This window comes from Fusarium vanettenii, assembly GCF_000151355.1.
Source record: "Fusarium vanettenii 77-13-4 unplaced genomic scaffold NECHAsca_102_unmapped, whole genome shotgun sequence".
NCBI lineage: Eukaryota > Fungi > Ascomycota > Sordariomycetes > Hypocreales > Nectriaceae > Fusarium > Fusarium vanettenii.
In genome coordinates this window covers 1127-24510 of record NW_003315787.1, presented here as the reverse complement: position 1 = coordinate 24510, position 23384 = coordinate 1127, and the positions used below count along the sequence as shown (strand labels likewise).

The following is a 23384-nucleotide window of genomic DNA, read 5'->3' as shown; positions in this document are numbered from 1 at the left end:
GTATAACCGGCGGCGATAAGGGTATTCGCAATAGAGGCTCGAATAAAGGGAGTTCCTCGTTATTTTCTTTTTCCTCTTTTTCTTTTTCTTCCTCGGTAGGAGCTGGTTCGAGCTAGAAAGTGATATTATTATTATTTCCTGCGAGAGCGGTCTAGTCTATCGCGCTGAGGGGTTTCAGGGCAAAACTGGCGTTATGAATAGCTTTATTGATTTCCTGCGGTAGTTGCGTATCTATTATAAAAGGGTTAGGCTTTTAGGTAAGTATTTGATGCATAGTCGAGCGTTGTGTCTCTATAGAATAATACTTAATATCCTTCCCTATGTGCTCTAATTACTAAGACTATGATGCCTTTTTCTTTATGCCGTCGATGGTAATTTTTTTCTCTTGCCGCTATTGATCCTTGATCTTCTTTATCTCTTGGATGATGAGACTGCGAGCGGTCTGGACCTGTGCCTTCTCCTCCTTCTGCTGGGCTTCGGCGATAACCTCCTCTTGCTGCTCTTGAATCTCCTGTAGACTAATGTTGTGATTGAAATCCCCTATTAGCTTCGCTCTTTTCCCTCTCTTCTTGGCGTTATATCTCTTTTTAATCCGAGCCCGGCGGTTATTGATATAGGCAGTGACTGTAGATTTAAGAATCATAGCTTCTATGATAATATTATATATCTGATGAAGCCTGGTATGCGTGGGGGAGCTAAAGATATCGCTGTAGCGGTCTAAGAGTCGTTTGGCGGTATCTACGGCGGCCTAGAAGTGAGATTCGTTAGGGAGAAGGGAGGCATAGGCCGGGTTAATGGCCTGCTTTGCCTGAAGCTGCTTCTTAGCTAGGTATGTTATCGCTGGCTTAGGATTTGGTGGATAGATGCCTGACTTCTCGAAGCCTGAGATAATATTGTGTGCTGTGAATCCTTCCTCGAAGACTTCTTGCTTTAACTTAGTGAGTCTATTGATATAGAAGAAGAGGTATAACTTGCCTAAAAGCCGCGGACGAAGTTAGCGCGGGAGAAGGAGATATTTCCCTTTCGAAGCTACCTGCCGAGAAGCTTCTGGTGGGTATTCTTTAGCGGCTAAAAGACTCTAATATCTATCGGCTATAGCATATGCGTAGAGTGAGGCGGCAAGGGAGCTGTAATAATATAGAACTTAGCATAATACTCTCTAACAGCAAAGACCCTATGTCTCGTGAAGCTATTAAAGACGATAAGTCTCTAGATAGTTATATTAGTGGCCTATGAGATAGGAGGAATGTTATATTGAATATGCTTTCGCATAGGATCTCTGAGGAACTTATTATACCTAAATTACTCCTTAAATGTCTTTCCCGTATGCTATGCCTTAGCGGATTTAGCCTAGGAATACCGGTTGAAGTATATTATCTACTCGAGAGTAATCTCGCCGTTGGAGAAGGCCGTGTTGGACTAGGCGAAGCGGATATTAGGATCGGCATCTATATATGCCTAATCTAGTGTAGGCTATGTCTTAAAGATAAGCCACGGCGGCATTGTATTACCCGCCGCGCTGCCTGTACCGATGAGGGTATAGGTCTCCTGGTTGGAAGGGGAGAGAACCTGCTTCTTTGTTCTCTGCTTTGTCTGTATGACGAGGACTTTGATGCTTTCCCTGAGGATCCCGATCTTAATACTAGCCTGGTTAGTATTCTAGTACTTAGAGGCGCCGATATTATGACTCTAGATGGTCTTAGTAAGGTTCTTGAACCACTATTTAAGGTTATTAAGACCGCTGGCTTCCTAGGACTCACGAGACTATTCTGCGGCTTTGAGGAATGCCTACTTAAGCTTAGGATGATTATTATGGAAGCGAGTATACTATATCTTGCTGACGGGATCGGCATTAGGGTTCCTGCGCTGACGGAGGGTTGTGGCGGTATCTTTTATCTTAGGCTTGGAGGCGGGAAATCTGGACCTTTCTATCTAGATGATGAAGGCTATGATAGCTTCTTCTTTTTCGTCTATGAGGACTCTCGGTCTGCCGACTTGACGAGGCGTAGATCCGGTCTCTAGCCTTCTTATGATCCTCTGAATAGAGGCAAAGGAGGATCCGGGGTAGCGGGCGTTGGCGGCATGAAGTGAGAGAGGTTAAGTTGTGCCGGTGGAGGTGCTGCGATGGAGGCCCCGGGTATACCGCGCATGTAATGCTATGACTTCCCGGGCGGCCTTGAGATTCGCATCACTCGGCATAATGAAGATGGATATAAGAGAGGTGTTTTTTACCAGTTGGTGTCGTGAAATACGGCTAAAATAGGTGGTAATTACATGTAAATAAGGATATCACCAAGTGCGGGGTCTGTATCACAATTTTGTGGCCGTATCATAATTTTGTGGCCAACCTAGCTTGCTAGGTTGGCTCGCCTGGGTCGATAGACCCACATGAGCCAACGGGTATGAATATATGATGAAGCTTTTTGTATTGCTGTTATGACTACGTATTGTTCCTCTTTTGTATGGTGATTACTACGATCACTATGCCAATAATTATCATCAGGGCTTACACGGCCGGCCTCCCCGGGATTTTCATAGTCCTTGTCCATTGTCCTCAGACTCAAGTCCCTCTAAGCAGTGAAATGTACTATAGGGTTCTGCAGCAATACGATTTCCGATGCCTGAGTTGAGGAACATCCCAGGTCGATCACACGCTAAACTTGGAAGTAATAAGACCAGCCACGGACATGAACTGCTTAATTCCATGATCCCAATGGAGCGCATAGTGACCTTGTTCCACCGCAGTGTCTGGAAAGCCTAGTGCAGCACAAAGAGAGGTATGTCGGCAGTCCCAAGATGCCAAGCTGATAACTAATGAAGCAACGCGTCATCAGGGGCTTAGACCTGTACGCAAGTAATCGAACTTGAGAGAATCGGGACGATTTGGAGTAAAGGAGAGCGCTGGTGGAAAACACTCGCAATGTATAAGTAAGTGTTGATGCTACCTGGACTTGGTCCCGGATTTCGCAAAGCACCAAGTCCTTTGTGATTGTTCATCGACTCATAACACCATGGCGCTTAATGGCACAATGAGAGGCGTCGTCTGGGAGGGTGTCCCCTTCGAGATGCCCATCCGTTCTCTCCCAATCCCCACCCTCTTAGCCGAAACCGATGCTCTTGTCCGGATTACAGCTTCCGCAATCTGTGGTAGTGACCTTCATATCTACCGCGGCCTCTATGGTAGCCCAGAGGTGCCTTGGACCATGGGCCATGAAGGCATGGGCTACGTCCTGGAAGTCGGCGAAGCTGTGGCGCACGTAGAGGTCGGCGATTATGTCGTCATCCCGGGAGGTACGGACAGCGGACATCTAGAAATGGATGGTTTGGAGATGGGAGTTGGTTTTGGATTAGGCCGGACCTGGGGTGATGAGGATGGTAGTGGCTGTCAAGGTACGATTGACCAACAGATCGTCTTTATCTCTTTTCATTTCTTCTGCACTTCCCTTTCTCATCTTTTGGCACACTATTTGCACTGCGTTACAAAAGGAGAATGCCTTTTACTAAACGATTTTGTTCCAGCCGAGTATGTCCGGGTTCCCTACGCCGACATGAGTCTTATCCCGATACCCAATGAGGTTGGCAGAGCAGCCAACAACACCAACAGCACCAGCACCAGCAGTGGTGCTCGCGACGTCGATTACCTCTTTCTGTCTGACATTTTTCCCACTGGCTGGGCCGCACTCGACTTTGCCCGCTTTGAGCCCGGCGACACGGTGGCCGTCTTCGGCGCTGGCCCTGTCGGTCTTCTGTCTGCACACTCGGCTATCATCCGTGGCGCTTCAAAGGTCTACGTCGTAGACTATGTCCAGTCACGCCTTGATCTCGCCGAGTCCATCGGTGCGGTCCCGATCAATTTTGTCGACACTGATCCCGTTGAAGAGATCTTGCGCTACGAACCCAACGGCGGAGTGATTAGATCCGTCGATTGCGTAGGTGCTGAGGCGTTTAATCGTGATCTCGAAATCGAGCAAGACATCATCATCAGGCAGATGATCGCCGTTACGAGGATAGGGGGAGGTATTGGTCAGGTTGGCGTCACGTCTGCGTTCCCCGATACCCCTGGCACACCTCGTGGTTCCACCATTTCTCCCAACATCACCTTTCCACTTGCTAGTTTCCACGACAAGCGCTTGTCTTTCACTTCCGGTGGTGTGGATCACAAGTCTTACGCGCCGATGCTTTCAGATCTTATCTCGACCGGCAAAGCACGACCGAGCTTCATTATCGACCGTGAGATCAATATCGAGGAGGCGCCGAAGTATTACCAGCGATTCGAGCGGCGGGAGGACATCAAGATTGTTATTAGGTTTCCTTAAAGGGTCCTCAATCATTGAGAGGCAAGTTGTGAGGTCTCGAGCGTTATAGTGGACCGCGGCTGGTGGGTAGTGGCATGCACAACTTAGATCCCTTGTTTTAGCCATCAACGGTATGGCAGGTCCGCACAGGGCCTCTTCTCCTGAACCAGTCCCAGTAAGTCCTTGGTAGGGAGCTGAACTAGACATGAAGGAACTACGTTGTGGGTTCAATATATATACACTACCAACTTCTCGACCAGTCACCAAGCCTATCCCAGCCAATTCTAATAGAAATTGCGTTGTATTAAACATATTAGACCGCTGCAGGGTTGGCAAAAGTGAAAGATGTACCGAGGCAAATCTAGTCTTATCGCTGCGCGACACTTAACTAGGTACCATGGCAATCTTCAATACCAGAGATAACGGTTGTGGATCCGTGACTGTGTTTTTTGCTGGTGTGCCTCATGGCTTCTTGTTATCATCTCAGACAATGATAAAGTAATAGATCCGTCGTCTTGTCTTAGTCAATTGAAGAACTATACTAATGCTGCCGAGATTGGCTTTAGAAGGTTGAGGCGCCGTTCCCCTGGCTTCTGTTTTTGAGGAATACTGAGCCATGTTGCATATCTAAATCTTAATCACCACCTTCCCCGTGTGTGCTCCTGAGTAAAGATAGTCGAACGCTGCAGCGGAATCCTCGAAAGCGAATGTTTTATCGACTATTGAGTCAAGCCGAACCTTCTTCTCATCCAAAAATTTGTTCAATTCCTCGAATTGCTTCTTCGACCCGACCTGAATACCCCTAATCGAAGCATCAGTAAAAGTCCAATTGCTGGAAGGAAAGCAACGAGCGTGCTGTGTGATAACTTACTGAATCTTAGCGGCCTTCGATAGAACAGTGAGGAGCAGGCTGGGCTTCCAGTCGGCCTCGAAGCCTTCCAGAAACCCTACCAACGAAATGGTCCCGTGCTTCTTACGCAAGGACTGCAAATCGGAGGGAATGGAAGCTGGCCCAGTGTTATTAACAACGTAGTCTACCCCTTTGCCACCAGTGAGCCGCAGGGCTTCCGCTGCAACGTCCGGATGCTTCTTGTAATTGATCCCTTGGACATCACGACCAAGCTGTTTAACCCTTTCAAGCTTCGCATCCGAAGATGAAGTTATAATTGGCTTGATGCCGGCCGCAAGACATATCAGCAGGGCAAACATGCTGACGCCGCCAGTGCCTTTCTGAGGTCAGCTAAACAATAACAGAACGCAACGATATGTTGAATCACCTTGTAGCAGTACAGTAGTGTCCTCGTTGGGACTCTTGAGCGAATCGAGCGACGTCCAAGCTGTCAATCCTGCACACGCGAGCGTTGATGCCTATTCAGGTCAACAACTCACGCGATATAACCACCTTGGACAACTCTCAGGACCCGACTTACCTCTTCCCAAGACAAATGCTGCGGAAGCTTCACCAGGAACTTGTCTTCGAATACCGCGAATTCCCTGAGAACTCCGGGGCCGTCGCCACCAAGGGCCACGGCCTCAATATCCCTTTCCGTGCCGTCCAGATTGCTCATGTTGAAGACTGGGGCCGCATGATCCCCAATCTTGAATTGCTTCACCTCATCACCCACAGCCACAACTTCCGCCGCGCAGTCTGACGCAGATATGCCTTGGGGCTCGGCCGGCGCGGGGTAGCGGCCTTCGTGCAGCATGGCTACGTCGCGGAAGTTGAGCGACACTGCATGAACGCGGATGACGACGTCGCGAGGGCCGAGTGTGTCTGGGAGTGTTTCGGTGGACGGTACAACAGCAAGAGGATAGGGGGGTTCGGTGCGACGGAACGCGCGGCAGGTGCGTGGGTAGGCCATGTTGTCTGTAAGGTTGTCTGTAAGGTGTTATGTTTGTTTATCCAGTGGTAGAGAAATCGTGTCAGTTCTTCTTCAATGTGGATCAAGCAGCGATGCCTTCTTTCTTTTATAGGGTGTGACGGTGCTGTGCAATCGAGACCGGTAAGAAAGGTAACGTTATCCCCAGCTATGTTCACAATTGGTTGAGAACAGCGGATGCCCTGCGGAACAATGCGGGGATATACCTTCGTTCGTCATGGCGAAAGCCTCGATGGAGCATAAAATATCAGGGATGTACTAACGTTAGGGTATTACAAATCGATGTGTCAGGGATGTTCCAACGTTAAAGTATGACAAATCGAGTGGTTAAGAATCAGGTTTAGGGTACTTTCATGGAACAAGTAGTCTAGCAAAGAAACCCGTGAGGTAGATAACGTTATGACATAGCTTAGAAAAAGATATAATTATCAAGTGCCTTATAATAAAGAGAAATGAAGCCCGGCCCTGAGTGGGACACCTGCGCGAGAACACATTGAAACGGACAAAAAGTGTTTCAAGAGAGGACTCTGATGGCGGCGGTCCATGAATTACACGCACCCAAGACAAAGATATGCCCAGAGTACAAACAGATACACAGATGCACGTGAGACAAGGAGAAAAGCTACCGTATCGACTCAACACATCCGGACTCGACGGTGGGTCTAACCACCCCTGTCAAAGGCAGCTCGTTGGCTCTATGCAAGCCATTGACTTATTGTTAGAGACGTTAACTGCCCTAACTCTAACAGAGCTGTGGGATGGCCAATCGGGCATTGCAGAAGAGACGCTTGCAAGGGTACCAAGACCCACCGTCCAGTCCGGATGTGTTGAGTCGATACGGTAACCAGAGAAACAACGTACAAGCTGGCCGGGCAAACTCTTCGGTACTCTTTTGCGACAATTTATAAAAATCTCTGGCGCGTGCCAGATACCTTGTAACCTGGTGGTGGAAGAACATCGCATTCTCCTTCATTGGCGACGCGAAATGTTCGAACTGGGGCACCATAAATATTCAACATTTTCCCCGTGGCATCCTAGATCTTGGCCCCGGTCCCTTGAATGCAATCTACAAAGCCGGCGTTGATCGCAAAGACCTAGGGCGGCAACGTTACGACTCGCCTTTCTCTCATTCTGGTCAGGTCTATATTCTCACCGTCCATCGTTTTCGCCGGTTTCGAACCCTGAGCTCCGTAGCCAATAAGCCGTGCTTGGCAGCTGTTGAGCAGCATACAAGGCCCAAATGCCTCTGCAAATAGCAGAATGTGTCTTCCTCTACAGTGGGGATTGTGTTCCATAGCAATCATATGTCTGAAGTATATCCCCAGTGACTCTCGATACCCTTTGCTGTTGGAGGACCCAACGTCGTGTGTGATCGAGCCACCTAGAGGCATGAGACACAATCCGGTTTCCTTTGCAATTATATCAAGAATGACATGATGAAGCTGGTAAGTGAGATAGACTCGCCGGATGGAAACGCCCGCGTGAGTCAGTTGCAGGGGATGGGATTTGACCTTGAACGCACCGTGCTGAGCGATCAATGGTGCGTATACCTTGGTCAGAGTTGAAAACTCCCGCCACCGGACTCAGTTTCATCACCAAAAACGATCAAGTAGGCAGAAGGCTCGGGAGAAATGGGCACGACCCGAAAGGAGGAGACACAAAGACTCCTTAGCCTTTTCCCACCCGCTTCATCGTGTAGCTAACCTTAGAAACCTCGGGAGCCTGGTTGTGTAGCAGTGAAATAGGGACAAGAGTGTGGATGGGCCTGTCGAAGATACGTCTTTGGGCCAGAATGTCCAGGAGTCAGTGTCACCAAGGAGTATACTTCGCGAAACCGAGTTGGCTTGATCTGAAGTGTCTCCTTCTTCGTCTAGGTACTCCTAATTAGCTACCCTTTGCCCCCTATGTTGGGTCCCTGACGAAACAACAGCCGCCCACTTGTGATCAATCTCTCCGTACATGATTTCCGTCTACCAATTCCTTATCTCAGTCGTGACCTTGTCACCCTTTCAGCCCTCCTTCATAAGGACATCAATACCCTACCCTCTATCTTACATACGTAAAGCATGCGAGAAATCCCTCCTAGCTTTGTCGGTCTTTCAGGCCCAAATAAGGCACACTTGGTCAAGGCTGTATTGGTAGTGGTACCCTCCTCGAATTATTCTAGAAGACGGCCTACACAAGCCATTTCCATGGCTTCTACAAGTTTGAACTTGTGCTCTGTGATGCTAATATCCTATCCAAGCCTCTCCTTTTCGAACTAAAGACAGTTGTGCCTCGTGACACCATCCAAGATGGTCTTGTCGTCCAAGAGCGCTGTCACTGTCTCCTTCTTGCCACCCTGGCGTCTTCAAATAGCAGAATTTTACATCCTTCCCCATCAGTCCATGCACCCTCTGTACCGTGAAGTTATAACACCTAACGATACTGTTTGGCGGCAGCTCCAGTAAGAACCATAACCAATGGGTGGGTACCCCAACTCGTCAAGCAAGGCTCGCACCGCAGCCTCTAGAATTGGTTACAGCTGCCGTCGGCAAATAAATCAAGTCGGAACACTTTTGAGACGAATTGATTGATATCTCACGGTGGGCTGGCACGGTATCTAAGGTGGCAACAAGCAAGAACCGGATCGCTTGCAAAGCCTACTTGGTTGGAAAGATGACAGATAGAGGGTCATGCCGTGCAATATTTACTAGGGCTGTCAAGAATTTCAGACTTCATCCAGCCGCGACTTAAGAGATGAGCCCAAAACAGGATAGGAATCCCGACATCGTCTTGCGTGATCGTTTTACATGTCCAGCTGACGGGGCTCCGGATGAGGAGACAGGGGAGCAGAACCTCTCGGCGTGCCATAGCCTGATCAACGAAAGGTCCACGGGATTACAGACGTTCAGCCAAGGTACAAAACCAGCACACATGTGAACATGTGTTATCCTGTGAGAATGATGATCGGGCGCAGGTCCAAAGCCCGGAACCACTTTGAAGGAGAAAGCCCGCGAGTTTGGCGGTCCAGGCAGCTCTCGTCCAAGCACGGTACTTCCTCAAGTTCCTGAAGGCGTAAGTGACTTGATCTTCTGCAAGTCATATCTTGGCTCTTGTAGCCTTGAGGAATTAGCCCGAATTGGCCATCAGCAGGCTATGGTCGTACTGGGTACATGGCGAGGGCTGGGAGACAGGGGATTACGTGGGCTAGTTGCTAGTCAAATATAGGTCAAGGTACAGAAGACGTCTACTGGATGGTTTCGAAACATGGGAAAACTCCTTTCCAATGCCTTGTCAAACAACTTTCGTCCTTATCCCATCAAGGGCCGGGCTGCAACTGTAATAAAGAACAGATCTTCAACACATTATAACATCATAAACCGTTTCGTCCATATCCAATCAACCAGTAAACGTCACCCTCGCGGTCCCACTACCACGGCAAGAGTCACGTAGGAAAGGCCTTGGGCCATATGAGGTTCGTTTCGGCTGAGATTATCAAGGCAGATTGTCACTACTAGGGCTGTGAGAAGAGGGCAGTCTCCGTACATTAATGGCGAGTCTGAATTGACACACCTCTTCCCTAGCAACTTAGAAGATCTCAGCCTGGCTCAGTGACCTTGTCATGGTTCTAGACAAGGTTGCGGGGGGGTACGATGGATTTAACTTTAACGCAGGAATGTTTCAAAAACCATGTTCTTTGTTGTGGTGCCTAATGACTTGTTTTTAAACGTCACTGAGTTCACAAAGGAATGCCTGAGAAGTCACAAAGCAGGATAAATGAAGATGAGCCGGCTCTTCAATCCCCAAACCACTGCCAAGGGGCGGTGACAGCTGAGAGCCCTGCCTACAAACCGGCATGACTTCGCCATAAAGCTTCTTCAGGTGCCATTCGTTAATAGTATTAGATCGATTCATGTGGCAACCATTTGTCACTGTGTACTGAGGCAACACCTCTCCTCATCTAAGAAAATATCTAGATTTATCACGAAAAACATAGCATAATACGCATTCAACCCACCGAAATTCCATGAAGCCAAGCCCAGAAAGCAAGGCACCGATTGTTGATAGCGCCATGACTCGAAGAGCACCTTCAAATTATGCCTCAGGACCTGGTTCCTGCCAGGCAGAGTAATAGATATTTTGGTTGGCATCTCTGGCCCTATCGTGCGGTACCCAGAGGCCTCCACGCTGCACGACGTGTCTCTTGTCGACAATATTCATGAGTAGACACTAATTCCAGAAAGCGGTTAGAACAGGCTATTCTGCTACGGTGATGAGATTCCAAACCCCACGCTGATGGCAACGTAGATGGCGCTGGGCACACCTCAAGTGCTCGAGGAAAGAATTCACAGCATATGTTCTTCAAGTCGCTCCCAACTGTGCAAATACAGCCAAGGGGTAGATAGGATTAGGTCCCAGTGGAGAGTGCCCTGCACTCACCAGGGGGTGGTAGGTTTCTCGTTTTAGGCCAAAGTGCCTCGACACTAGCCCAACATCTTGCAAATCCAATCAGAAATCTTACAAGGATTTGCTCCAGAGGGTAGAGAACACGAATGGAGGCGTAATAGAACAATTTCAGTTTCGAGCCCATAAGTTACTATCCCAGTGTATCCCAATGCTGTGTCCTAGGGCTAAAAGCTGTGCACATAGATATGCCCACTTAGATAGACTCCTATTATCACGGCTTTCCAAGAGTCCAACCATCCTCCCACGAAATAGCAATAGGAGGATGAATGGGAATAATCAAGAACGGATTATGCACCAGATTGAATATATATGCGTGAATAGTCTACCCAGAAACAAGGAAGGCAATCACAAGTTATTACTCCAATCACCACCAGGAAACAAAAACAGAGGCTATGTCCTGGAAGAGTCACAACAGAGAATCTGCGGTCAGGTATGCTCCACCAGTTCTTAATTCCTAAGGTAATCCAATCTTGGCAGTTCTGACGGTCGCTCTCGGCATGCGAAAGTCGGTTTAGGTGACTTACAGGGTAATAAAGACATAGTAATATTATATTCAAAGATAATATATACGCCAATTAATAAGTTTAGTAATTTACTAAGATATTATATTTAAGCTCTAATTAAACCTATATTTCTCTATTACTTAAATTTTTCTATCTTTATAATTAAAACCTTTTTTTTTCTTAATAATTTAAATTACTTTTATAATTTAATAACTTAAAAACCTTAATCTTTCTTTTATAATTAGCTTCCTTATTTTATTATTATTTTTATATTAATTTTAATATTATAATTAGCTTTAATAAATTATTAATTTAGCTTATATTTTTTTTATAGTTATAATAAAAACGTAATTTTTAAGCTTTAAAATTATCAAGGTTTAAAGCTTATATAGCTTTAATAATTAATAATATTATATAAAATACTTAAATCTTTTAAATATTTTTAAATATTTTAATATTATAAAAAAATTATTTTAATATTTAAAATAATTAACTTAAAATAATAATTATTATTAAAAAAGGCTTATTATTTATAAAGCTTAATTATTATATTAATATTATAAATTAATAATAATTTTATATTTTATTTAATACTATTTTATTTTAAGCCTTAAAAAAGTTTTTAAAAAAATATTAATTTTTATATTTAATAATAATAAGGCTATATAATTAATTAATAATTATTCTTAATATTAAGTTTAAAGCTATAATATTAAGAAATTATAGCTTAAAAAAATATAAAAAATAAAAAATCTTTTATTTCTTATATATAAATTAAAATAATTAAAATAATTATAAGAGATTAGATTTTTATAATAATATAGCTAAATATAATTCTTTTATTATTATAGAAATTTAATTAAATTATTATATTAATATTAGGTTATAATATTATATTATATTTAAGATCTATTCTTTATTATAGTTATAGCCTAGCCCTTAATAGGTTAACTAAGCCCGAAGACCGCCTTAGCGCGCTATTTGATAATATATATGGCGGAGGCTTTATTTAAGATCAGAAATATGTTAGTATGCTCATAGCCTTTCTCCTTGGTCGTCCCAACCTTCTTTTCTAATAGTGACCTCTCCTTCCTAGTCCCAAGCCATCACAGCGCGATGCCATCCACCGCTTGTCATAGGCCTCCCCCAGTGTGCGATGCTTTCTCATCACGCAAAAGACAAGCACACCAACCAGAACTCCATAGCGAGTTTCCCCCTTATAACCAAAGATACCCCAAAACTAACACGCCCTAGACGTCCGCTTGTCTTAGGTTTTTCCCCGCTTGGGCTCGTCCACTTGACCGAGACGTGATTTCTCTCCTGGTTTCAACAAAACACCTGCCGTCTCGGATCCCTAGGTAAGCTCGCTTGTCAATCCATAATTACACAGATGCCAGTGGCGTTGTTGTTCTACAGCCCAAATGTGGTAACAAATATCAGGTCATCGTTCTTGTGTGAAATTGGCCTTGGGTGAAATGAGATTAGATGAGCTGTCTGCGGGAGAGAATTTTCCCTTTGTTCAATAAGAAGGCACTTGGGCTAGCTCTCGGCTCAGTTGTGCCGTTGGGGACTAGGCCTCAACTAGAACAAAGAACATAACAATGGAGCTTCGGCGAAGATTGATAAAAAGCATTTGGTTCAGTGCTTGTTTCTACCTTACAATGAATCGTTTTGTCCACTTTGCTCATGCTAGAAACAAAGGAGGGACTGGGACATGAGTGAGGGAATGTTCAACGGCACTGGGTTGCCTGGGACTGACATCGGGATTGTTCGCTGTCTATTTAATTGGGCATAAATGGCAGCTGGCATTCTCAGGATGAACCTATCCCAGCATTAATCCTTCTCCCTATCTCCCGTCCTCCTTCTTCCGTAAGTCAAGGCACGTCCTATTACCTTGACTGCTCGCACGTTGCCCCTAAAGCATCCCTTCCGCGTCCTCATTAGTTGTTGACACTTGAACATGGCGGAAATGCTGTCGGTGTCAATCACTCCGTTTATGTGCGGCCGTCAGTTTCGTCGTTTCTTCGATAAGCACTGCACCACATCCCGGATGCGCGGTTTCAACCAGGACGATTACGTCCTAATGGCGTACTGCCCAATTGAGGACACCCTTGAGAACGAGGAGCAATACCCTTTCAGCTGGCTTACGGATCATGAAAAGCTTAACGAGGCTCAGCGATGGTGGCGAAAGGAGATGTTGAAGTTATACCCAACTGCTCTTCCCGAGAAGGACCAAGACCCTGGCGATAACCCCTAAAGCACAACTATGACCGACACAATCTCCAACTCTCGGTTCTGTATTTAAGCCCTGGAAACTTCGATTTGATACATTTGGCCGGCAGTCAAAAGCCTCAGTCGGTCGAGCTCCCCCTTGTCTACAACCACAATTGGGGGCGAGCCGATGAAACGCCTTCAGGCTCATCTTCTGTTTTTTTGGCGATCTAAGTGGCAACCATCGTTCTTGTGAGACTACCTGGTTGGTACTATGACTCTCATCGGACGAAGCGCTCGTGAGAGGGTGTATAGGCATATTAACTGGGAGTGTTTACTCGAGGCTTAGATAAGTGAAATATAGAGAAATTGGGCGTTCCTTGGAATACCTTAATCTTCAAAGTAATTACGCCGTCATTACTATAAGAGGCAGGATACTGTTGTTTTCAATGACGTCTCCGACAGCCATAAGATCAAAGAGCACAATATTCTATTTGATATCACTGAAACCCACTATGACACAATTGGTTACACCCCTACTGGAGTCCAGCTCTGTCAGCTGGATCCTTGTTATGACCTAGCTCTTCTTGTTATAACACATCCATCCCGGTTATCACTTGGCAACTATGGTTATAACTGGCTGTCATACTAATACCCTGGCAATTCCGATTATGACCTACTGTCTTATACCCCGTGCGTTGTACCTAAGAAAATTTTATCTTGATTTAAACTGCTTAGATCTGGCGGGTCGGCCATGACCTGTTGTGGCTAAAATGTGCCTGACACACTCACCAGGGCAAGCCCGCTTGGAAAACATTCCACAAGAAATGGTCTCCAACCAACTGATGCCAACACAATGACGAGACCGCCCCAAAGTCCTCAACTGCCTCCTGCAGAGTATGAATTTGGCGAACCACGGTCAAAATGCTCTCGATCTCGTCCGCCGAGATATCTGGGCTCTACTTCACGATGTGGTAGTGACCCCAGGAGGAGGATTTTCCGCCAGGTGAGCGAGATAGAGTATGATTGATGCGTAAACACTGGCAGTTTCATTGGTCGGTCTTAATGGAACAGAAAACCGAACGTCGAAGCTGGGAGGTGTTTTCACATCAGAATAGCGGCAGACAAAAGGGCACCAGCATATAGATCATCGGGCTGGTGTAGCAGTTATTGAAATGATATTCGTTAAAGGGGGTTTTACGGCGGCAGAGGTTGATATTATCTTCTGCTACGTCAGTTACTCCCACTCCCACAGCCTGGCAAAGCCCTCATGGGCTTGCCCCTTGCCAATCTCCTAGGAGCGCCATTAAGATTCCCGTGTAGAAAGCCACTATCACGCAATCAAAGTCTCATCAAGACTATTGGAGACTCTAACACGGTTAGGGATGTTCTCGACACAGACGAAAAAAACGTTGTGGTTTATTACCAAAGTGCCAGGAATTTCACAGGGCCGCCAGGCCGGCCCTCTCACCCGGCAACTGTATTCTCGAATGATTCGACACCCACTATTTCCTGTGCGCTTAATAGAGCCTGATTCTGATCGCATCGAACGGGCAAAGGCGGCTCGGATCGTAGTAGATCATGAAGATCCAGCCTAGAGAAATGGTCCATGTATACAATATCAGGATAGAAGAAGGGTCATGTTGTTCTGTAGTGAATAATTGAAAGTAGGAGTAGTCAACAAGTTTTGACCTGTCCTGGCTGAGAGAACCAGGTTATAACTGAAGAGAAACAAGTTATGGTCAGTTATAACCGGTTATGACCGTAGATACCAGTGAAGATCAGTCGTGGCTCGCTGCTTTGGAGGACTCTTGCAGCTGGGCTCCTCCATTCATCTCATTCCAATACACAATCATGTCGGCCATGAATAAATTGGAAGCTGGAGGTATGTGATGCTTGATGCTAAGCAAGGGAAAACTCGTGCCTCGTTTTTAAGGTCTCAGGAGCTTCCTTTCTCTCCCTCGAGCCATACCCGGTCATTGGGGCTGTCATGTGACGCGTTCAAGTTTGCCTCTTGCGTTGACGGTTACATATGCAAAGAATAAAGAATCTTTCAGCCTACCTGCATCATTAGTCCATGACAGCACGGTGCAGAGAGATAAAAGAATTACAGTGAAAGATGCCAACTCACCGCGGCCGGACGCCTTGCATAGCGGCTCGGTGCTTCCGCGTCAACCATGTCCAATTGCTACACGGCCCACACCCCCCTTTCAGGTTCACCAACGCACATAGGCGTATAGCTACATGCTGCAGCTTGGACCTCTTTATGATACGCACATGCAGTCAAGCGAGCGGGCACGGATAGACGCGCTTTTGTTCAATGGGAGCAACGGCATCATGCTTGGACTCAAGCCGCAGCCCGCCTGCCCCGGCCGCAATGAGTTGTTGTATGCTATGCTGTGTATCAACCTGGACGGACGGTTTGTTGAGACTTCTACCTATAAGCGCCCCCCCCTTTCCGTCAGCCCGACTCCATGGAACCTGACTCCTTCGCCATCCATCATTTCAAGATCACCAGCTTGCACCAAGTCCCTACCCATTCAACTACTCTGTTCGCCGTATCTTATCCAGAAAATCACTGTTGTCTTTTCATTTTCGTCGTCCCGATTGCCCCCGGGACACTCCCTTGTCCTAAACACGCAACAAGGAGAACGACACATATCCCACCCAACTCCCTTGACTATGTCCAACAGCGGCACTCACAGCCCCATCAATATCCAGACTGCCTCCACCATGGCCACGGGCGACAACCCCGACATCATTTCCCAACCCACAGATACGACGGGCGTAAGCAACAACGATCAGAAGCCTGGTTCTGAAAATGATGCTACGGAGTACGAAGAGACTATTCGCTCCAGCCTCCGTATGCTCAAGGACCTTGAGGCCCGTATCGCACGGATCGCCAGCCGATATGACGTCAAGCTTCTTCCGCAAGACAACGAACTGAGCGGCTCAGAGTGGGCACGACGACTGACATGGGCCGTCGAGGAGATCGCTGATGAGTTTACACATCTCTGCGAAATCAACTATTACCGATTCCTCGAGATGGAGGACCAGGAGGAGAAGGCTTTGTGGGACGAGCAATGGGAGGTTGACAGATGGGAGATTGATGAGCTGCAAGGGTTGGTTGATGCTTTTTACGGTCTGAAGCACGAATTCCTCCCTCGCCGTCGAGAGTGAGCGACGTGACTCTGTGATGATTTAACGATGGTTGCGTTGGAAATATTCTGTAGAGGACGCAGGCAGGTTCACCAATGGCATAACAGGTTGTATGCGCATGAAGAATGTTACTGTTCAGCAGCTGGTTACCAATTCTATGTTTTCCTTGTTTGGCTGCTTCCTTTGATGAAGTCTGCTCGCCCCTGATCTCTGAGGTTTGACCATCTGTTGGAGCCGATTGTTTCCAAATGCTATCGGAAACCATCATATGCGTTGACTTGATCTCCTGAAGAGTGAGCACCTCAGTTTCTTATTCCTGAGAGCCTCGGCGTGAAACTTTGAGGAGATCGGTGACAGTATGTCCAGGTAGATGTTGTTGACGCACACACCCACCATGTATCCAGGGCTGGTCTCCGTGAGACAACGACGGTGCGAGCTTATCATGCCGCTTTGCAACTATTGCTCGACCAGTTATTCCTACCGAGGCTGAAGTTCCCTGGCCTTTCAAGAGTCACGGCATAGGTCATTCTCGTATAACAGAAAGGGGTCTACAGGTCATTCTCGTCGTCCATGCTCAAAAGTATTTCGCAACTATGCAACTCTTATAATAGCATCAAGACGGTCACACGTTGGAGAAAGATGAGTAAGCAAGGGGACCCAAGGGAAGTCAATTCATTACCTTGATCACCTTTTTAAATCTGACACTAAACGACTTCACACGACTGTTGGGCATGACTGACACGATGTAAGAGCTCTGAGACCATCTAGCCTATAATAAAGGCTTGACAAAACAAACGTCAGCAGCAAGCAGAGAACTTTGCTGGATAACACCCCATAGGCTGTGGCCGGCCTTCCCCGGCCAACGAGCAGATGCAAAGTTGTCTGGTCTGTGACATCTTATCATTGTGTGAGCCGCCCATCACCAACCAACATTAGGATAAAGTGTCAGTCGTCGCTTGTGGCCCTATGAAGTGCACAACAGAGCCGAGGCCCTCAACATGCAAGCGCTCTAGCAGCAGAAAAGAGACTATATCCAGAATGACCCTTTAAAGAGCCTGTAGGGTTAGAGACTAGTGAGTGAAGGCCATCAGCTGCAACTTAGCCTCTCATTCAGTTGTCTAAGTTTGCCGTCTGCCCTCTCCGACAATACCAGCGTAGGCCGCCGTGTAAGGTGCTTGTCACAATGCGATGATGGACCTGGCATCAAGTCGTTTAACCTCCCGTCAGCAAGTTGACCGCCAGCCAGCGTCTGAATGTCACTACCGGGTTTAGTGTGTTCTTAGGGATCATGAAGGCTCTGGCTTATGTCGGAAGGAAGCGGCATAAGTCCATAACTCCGATCAGCTACGAAATACGAGAGACGGGGAAGCATCAAAGTAACTGAGTCTTTTACCGTTGTGGCTGATGGACTGTTGCCCTCATTGTAGACACTTACAAGAAATGACCACGAGCGACCAGTCTCTCATCCACTTCGGCCCTCTTTCTGAGCCCGAAAAAAATGTCGAGCAGACAAACCATGTGAGAAGCAAGTTTACGGCATTCGCCAGGACAAGACCAGAATTGTGATGACCCAGCAAATCCTGCACCAAAATCACCATGAGGGTTCTCTCGATTTCAGCTTCAGCAGCTGCAACGACTCGTTCTCGCCCTGGTAGCTACATCCTCGATCATACCCGTTGTATCTCAGCGCTCGCAATCCTCCTCACCGTCTCCTGACTCTGTGACTACCAGAACCGCTCGGTATCTATTTTCATAGACAGGCAACTAAGCAATATTGCCGAAATTGTGTAAAGAAATCTAAACCACTTCCATCATTCCGACCTGTACGAAGAAACCTATCTCTCTAGATGATTGACAAACCTTCCTTTGTTGGGCGTATGAAGGAGAGAAATGTTTCTGTCGAGATTTTGCAAAATGGATGATGTTGACGCGAGCTGAAGTAGATATAGAGGTGACTACCAATTCCCCTTTGCCAGAATAGCTCTCACTAAGCCAGGTGAAGGGCAAGACGAGCCGTACGTGGGTTAGTTGTTGTGATCGAGGATCTACTTGGTTGAGAACAACGAGGAAAATCTGCAGGACCATTCAAGGAAGCTTGTCAGCCCATTTGCTCTATTTCGATCGAATTGACTCTGTCGTGACTAAATTCTAAACTCAATCAACCACTTGTCGTCACGACAGGTACTCTCTAAATCACAACAGAATCACTCCTCAAGATATTCTTGACCACCAAGTTTTCTTAGCCCATCCACACATGCCATCCAGTTTCCATTTTCTGCCATTTCAAGCGACTTTGTGTGTTGTCTGTCGGCTTCCTCAAACTGCTCTCTTGCCTCATGCACCAAGGTTTCCATCTTTTCAAGATGTCTCTTAGCCTTGACCTGGCTGTCGTGAGCCTCTTTTGCTTTGGAAAGGCGATCAAGCGTATCTAGGTTCTCTTGCGCTTCACGAACTCCATCAGCAGCCTTCTGTTGACGACAGCAGGCTTCATCGATCTCCAGGTTAAGACCTTGACCAAGTTCAACGACCAAGTCACGGCTCTTCTTCGCGCCATTGAGGAAAATGGTAGCACCGCTCTCCAGCGCAGACTCCAGCCCATTACTGGGAGGGTCGCCTTCAATGCTGATGCCACTGTCGCGATAAGAATCCCCACCAAGCAGCGCGCTGATCTTCCGCCGTTCATCCCGAATGTGTTTGTCAACTACCTCCTGAACGTCGCGAATGGCAGTTACTCTGGCGTTGAGGTACGCTAGGGCCAAGTCTGCTTCAGCCTTTGATGTCAAAGCGGTGTCAAGATGAGAGCGAGCCTCATGACAAGCCCTGATTATCTCTTGCTGTCCGATGGCTTGCAGATTCTCACCCAAGTGCATTTTTCGACGTCTTTTCTCACGACCGGGCGCTGGCATCTCACCATCCACCGTACAGGGATGCTTTCTAGGGGCCGTGTTTCCCCCCGTGTTGGCCCCAGCCATGGGATCGTCCAGAGGATAGGGAGGAGGAGTATAAAATGGGGTGTCGGATCGCAGAGATGATGGTGACGAGGCAGGATCAAATGGTTGCAAGTCGTCGTGAACGTAGTTCTCGTCAGCGGAGTTGGTCGGCCATTGGTCAGTAAAGGGAGAGCCAGGTGAAATTGAACCATGTAGTGACTCTGAAGGCCGTTCTGTTTCTTCAGTTGTCGGATTGATTATGGACTGGTAGACTTCCTTGGCGATCCTGCCAGTCAGATGTGGACTATGGGTCGACTGGCGGTTCTTGATCTTGCCAGTCTTCTTGGCCACTTCGCGATCGACGGCGACCCGCAAAGTCCCTCCAGCTTCCTAAAGGGAGGGTAGCGGGATGCCCTTGTTTTTGGCGGCTTCAGTGATCTTCCTCATGAACCTAACGACGTCACCACTGGGTTCGTCGAGGCCGACCGTGGACAGCCCAGCTCGAACATCAAGAGGAATCCAGCCTTTTCCACCCCATTCGGCGTCAAGCCACACGGCGTCAGACTGCTTCTTCTTCTCAGCCTGTTCCCGCCTGTCCCTGTCGATTTGTTCGCGGGGGCGCAGTTGTGAAGCGTCTCGGCTCAGGCGTGCCAGCGTCGGCGATTCATTGGCGATGCCTCTCAGTATCGTGTGTCTCTCCTCGTCGTTGTGTGCTCCGAGGAGATGTCGAAAGTGGCTCGATGCGTCATCCGGGGTCTGGGCGTGCGACACGCTTGAATTGATTGCGCTCAGGGTCTGTTGTGGGATCGTGTTAGCAAAAGTCCCATGGAAAGATGGATCAGGTTGCTGAGATGGGCACACGAGGGGAGAGGCGATCGTGGAGTAGAAAGTCAAAGATGTGACCAGCGCCAGAGCGTCATACAAGGAGCTTTTCGGTAGATGGAGGGCCGCGAGGATCCGTCAAGACGCAATCAATCAGACCGACTGGTGTTTGCCGTGTCCTCGAAGACAGGTCTACCGTTTCAGCAGGGTGCAGCGCAGGCGCAGACGCAAGCGGACGAGGCGGCATGTAGGCCTACTAACAAGATGGACCTTTCGAGGCGCGAGAGGTGAGCGGAGGGCGTGATCATATGATGGTGAAAGAGCGGGTTTGGCTTGATTGTTGTTTGCTCAAGCAGTAGTGTTGGTTGGCGGTGGGGAAATTATTGGGCAGGCCTGAACAATGCAGCGAGGCAACTTTCAGCAACAGAGGCGGCTGACCACTTAGTCATGATGGGCGCGGCTGGGTGCTCCTTGTGCGATGGTGGACAGTGGACGAGAGGATTAAGAAATATGGAGACGCATTTTACGGAATGACTACGTAGGCTGTCGGTTGTTAAGTAGAATTTATAAGGGAGAAAGGTAAAAGGTAGGGTATATCGCCATCATAAGAGAGGTGGCAGGTGGGTCTCAATCGCAATTTGTTTTTGGCCCACTATAGGGTAGGTCTCAGTTAAACGAACCAACAGGACATATATCTGACTTGGGCAAGCTCTCAAGATCAAACCAGCCACTACTGCTCCGAGAATGTGGTGAATTTGGTGATCGGTTTAGTTTTTTTTCGATCTTGATGAAGGGCATTTGTGCTATTGCTAGCTTGATGAGTCGTTTCCCTGATCTGTTTGTACGTTTGTATACCAGATTCGTTCTTGTAATGACAGTCACTGACCTACAACATATCCAAGCCCCTGTCCCTCAAGCTCTGATTACAATCACACATTCACTATCCCTTGCACTCGGTCATAGTTATCCCGTTCTTGTCGTTCTGGAGATTCATCTGGCCTGTGTTGGATCGAGCTGTCCCAGTCGATATACGCTCTTTGGACCACGATCAACCCAACATCCTTGAGAGAAGTTTGTGGTTGGTAAAGAAATAGTAGTCCCCGCTTCCTCAATCCCTAGTGCAATTAGGTTACTGTCATTTCGGTACTGAGTTTGATACTGTCATGTATTGATAGCTGTGCCTTTTTCTGTTGTGGCTGATGGGTTCTTGACATAATTGCAGATAATAACAAAATGCCTGGTACGGCATTGCTGTTGCTCATGGCGTTTAAAGCAAACGGACAAGTACTTAAGCTCGCCCAAATCCACACCTCCGGATGCTTCACGCCAAGTCAGTAACTATAAAAAGACTCACCTTGTACCGCGCGAGTCAATGTGCAGACGAGCGGAAACTATGAAAACACCTGCATATTAACATAGTATTAAGATATCCTTGGGGTATGACCCCCTTGCCTCTATATTCATCTTGGCTTCTCCCTTCCCTTTTGGCAAGCCGTCGCCACAGCTTCAGAAAGAGATCATAAAGGTGCTTACTTGTCAAGACCAGTTATTCATCGATCTGTTATTCATTGATCTAGGTATAAAAGAACTCGACACCTGCATTCGACCGTCTTACCTCAAGAACCGAGACCAGGCACCATGCCCTTTGTGCATTCGCGAAAGATCCTATGCCTGATGACTGAGCTAATCGTGCTGCCCCTGGCTCAGAGTGTTGCGAAACGGTGCTATCTGGTGACCTCTAAAACGTATTGCCAGTCTTGGAATTAGCACCTGAATTCTTATTAGGCTTTAGAAACCCAAGTTCTCCGGTACTGTCACCTTTTCGTATCGAACAGCATTTCGTCGGCCAGGTAGCTGTCCAGATTAACGTGAAAGTTGACGGTGCCTATGGTTCTACACGTCAGTCAAAACCCCTTTCAGTAGTAATCACTGGCTCTCCACAGTTATAACCAGGCCGTGGTAGGTATAATCAGCTTATCACAGGTATAACCAGTTCGTTCCCGTTATGACTTTCTGGGTAATATTATGTGCCACTAAGTCGGCCGGTTCTATCACGACTAATTAAGTATATATCCCCTTTCTTTATGACATGTGACATAACTCATTCGTAGCGATACTATCTTCATTAAGTCTTCTCGGTAGGTAGTTACTGCTCTTTGCCGGTAGCTATGGTGGCCTCACTATGAAACGCCCATGAGGTTTTATTCGGTGTCCTCGCAAATGCTGTCTGGTATAGAAGCTCCTCAGTCACATAGGCCTTGATGTAAACTGTTCAATATCCGTACGTCAACTTTCCCTGAGCGAGTACCCAACCAATCTTGCACCCCGAACGACACAATGAATATCAAGAAGGCTCTTCGCCACAAAAAGTATCTCCACGAACGATGGTAAGGTCATTTGCCTCGTTCCTAATGCAAACATTACTAGTTGTCATGTTGCTGTTAGTTCGTTGTCTTGATGGTCCTCACTGGCCCTCTCAGAGTCTTTGGTCTCGGTCATCCAGTTTGTAGAGGGAGGTAGGCCTGTTGCAGTCAAGTTGCCCAGTTCCCTCGGATCTTATTGTTTCCCAATGACGTGTCCGTCGGGAACAATATAAAAGAGCACACTAACAAATATGATAGCATCAAAACTCGATGCTGTAAAACACCGTAAGGAACTATTGACTTGGATCCCGGTGTCTGGATCAGTCACTCTGCCACGGATAAATTTCCAGAGGATATGCGCATTGACTCTTCAGAGACGCAATACTTCGTAACACCATGGGGCGGTCCTCTTAATGCTTGGTACCGGCACAGTTATAGGTTACGACGATATTGAAGGTTAGTCGACCCCACAGTAGCAATAGCGGGGAGGCTTTGTAGAGGAGACTCGATGTACCATCTCCAGTCTCCGGCAGGCCACTGATAGTGCTGTAATTCACTCTGGTATTCATTCTCCATGATTGCACCTCAGTCCTACACTGGCGCTCTTAATCTCTGGGCTCCAAAAGTGAATCGGATCGACCAACACGAGATTAAGATGACTGTAATCATACTAGAGAGTGCAATCAGGGTAAGAATATCTGAATTCCTAAACATTTTTGCATTAGGCTACACTGTGATGTTGTTCAGCTCTTGTTTGCTGTCTCCTTTCGTC

The 23384-nt window shown here is 47.2% G+C and overlaps 6 protein-coding genes across 6 annotated transcripts; 3 read left to right on the top strand and 3 right to left on the bottom strand.

Moving 5' to 3' along the window:
- Positions 1-1473: 1473 nt before the first annotated feature.
- On the bottom strand, positions 1474-1659 carry NECHADRAFT_56127 (uncharacterized protein; the record flags this gene model as incomplete). Its single annotated transcript, XM_003039421.1, has 1 exon — positions 1474-1659. A coding segment is annotated over one exon (186 nt), but the record flags the coding sequence as incomplete, so codon positions are not given.
- A 1352-nt stretch (positions 1660-3011) lies between these two features.
- On the top strand, positions 3012-4316 carry NECHADRAFT_98341 (uncharacterized protein; the record flags this gene model as incomplete). Its single annotated transcript, XM_003039424.1, has 3 exons — positions 3012-3335; positions 3372-3390; positions 3520-4316. The coding sequence occupies 3 exons, from the start codon at positions 3012-3014 to the stop codon at positions 4314-4316; spliced, it is 1140 nt and encodes a 379-aa protein (XP_003039470.1).
- Positions 4317-4922: 606 nt separating this feature from the next.
- On the bottom strand, positions 4923-6157 carry NECHADRAFT_56121 (uncharacterized protein; the record flags this gene model as incomplete). The annotated part of the gene is made up of 4 exons (XM_003039420.1): positions 4923-5097; positions 5167-5521; positions 5573-5663; positions 5726-6157. 4 exons carry the CDS (start codon positions 6155-6157, stop codon positions 4923-4925), a joined length of 1053 nt encoding a protein of 350 aa, XP_003039466.1.
- Positions 6158-8914: 2757 nt separating this feature from the next.
- Positions 8915-9368, top strand: NECHADRAFT_89164 (uncharacterized protein; the record flags this gene model as incomplete). The annotated part of the gene is made up of 3 exons (XM_003039423.1): positions 8915-9074; positions 9135-9232; positions 9291-9368. The coding sequence occupies 3 exons, from the start codon at positions 8915-8917 to the stop codon at positions 9366-9368; spliced, it is 336 nt and encodes a 111-aa protein (XP_003039469.1).
- Positions 9369-15515: 6147 nt separating this feature from the next.
- NECHADRAFT_89163 (uncharacterized protein) lies at positions 15516-16518 on the top strand (the record flags this gene model as incomplete). The annotated part of the gene is made up of 2 exons (XM_003039422.1): positions 15516-15572; positions 15622-16518. 2 exons carry the CDS (start codon positions 15516-15518, stop codon positions 16516-16518), a joined length of 954 nt encoding a protein of 317 aa, XP_003039468.1.
- Positions 16519-18701: 2183 nt separating this feature from the next.
- On the bottom strand, positions 18702-20496 carry NECHADRAFT_89162 (uncharacterized protein; the record flags this gene model as incomplete). Its single annotated transcript, XM_003039419.1, has 3 exons — positions 18702-19817; positions 19884-20222; positions 20350-20496. 3 exons carry the CDS (start codon positions 20494-20496, stop codon positions 18702-18704), a joined length of 1602 nt encoding a protein of 533 aa, XP_003039465.1.
- Positions 20497-23384: the final 2888 nt, after the last annotated feature.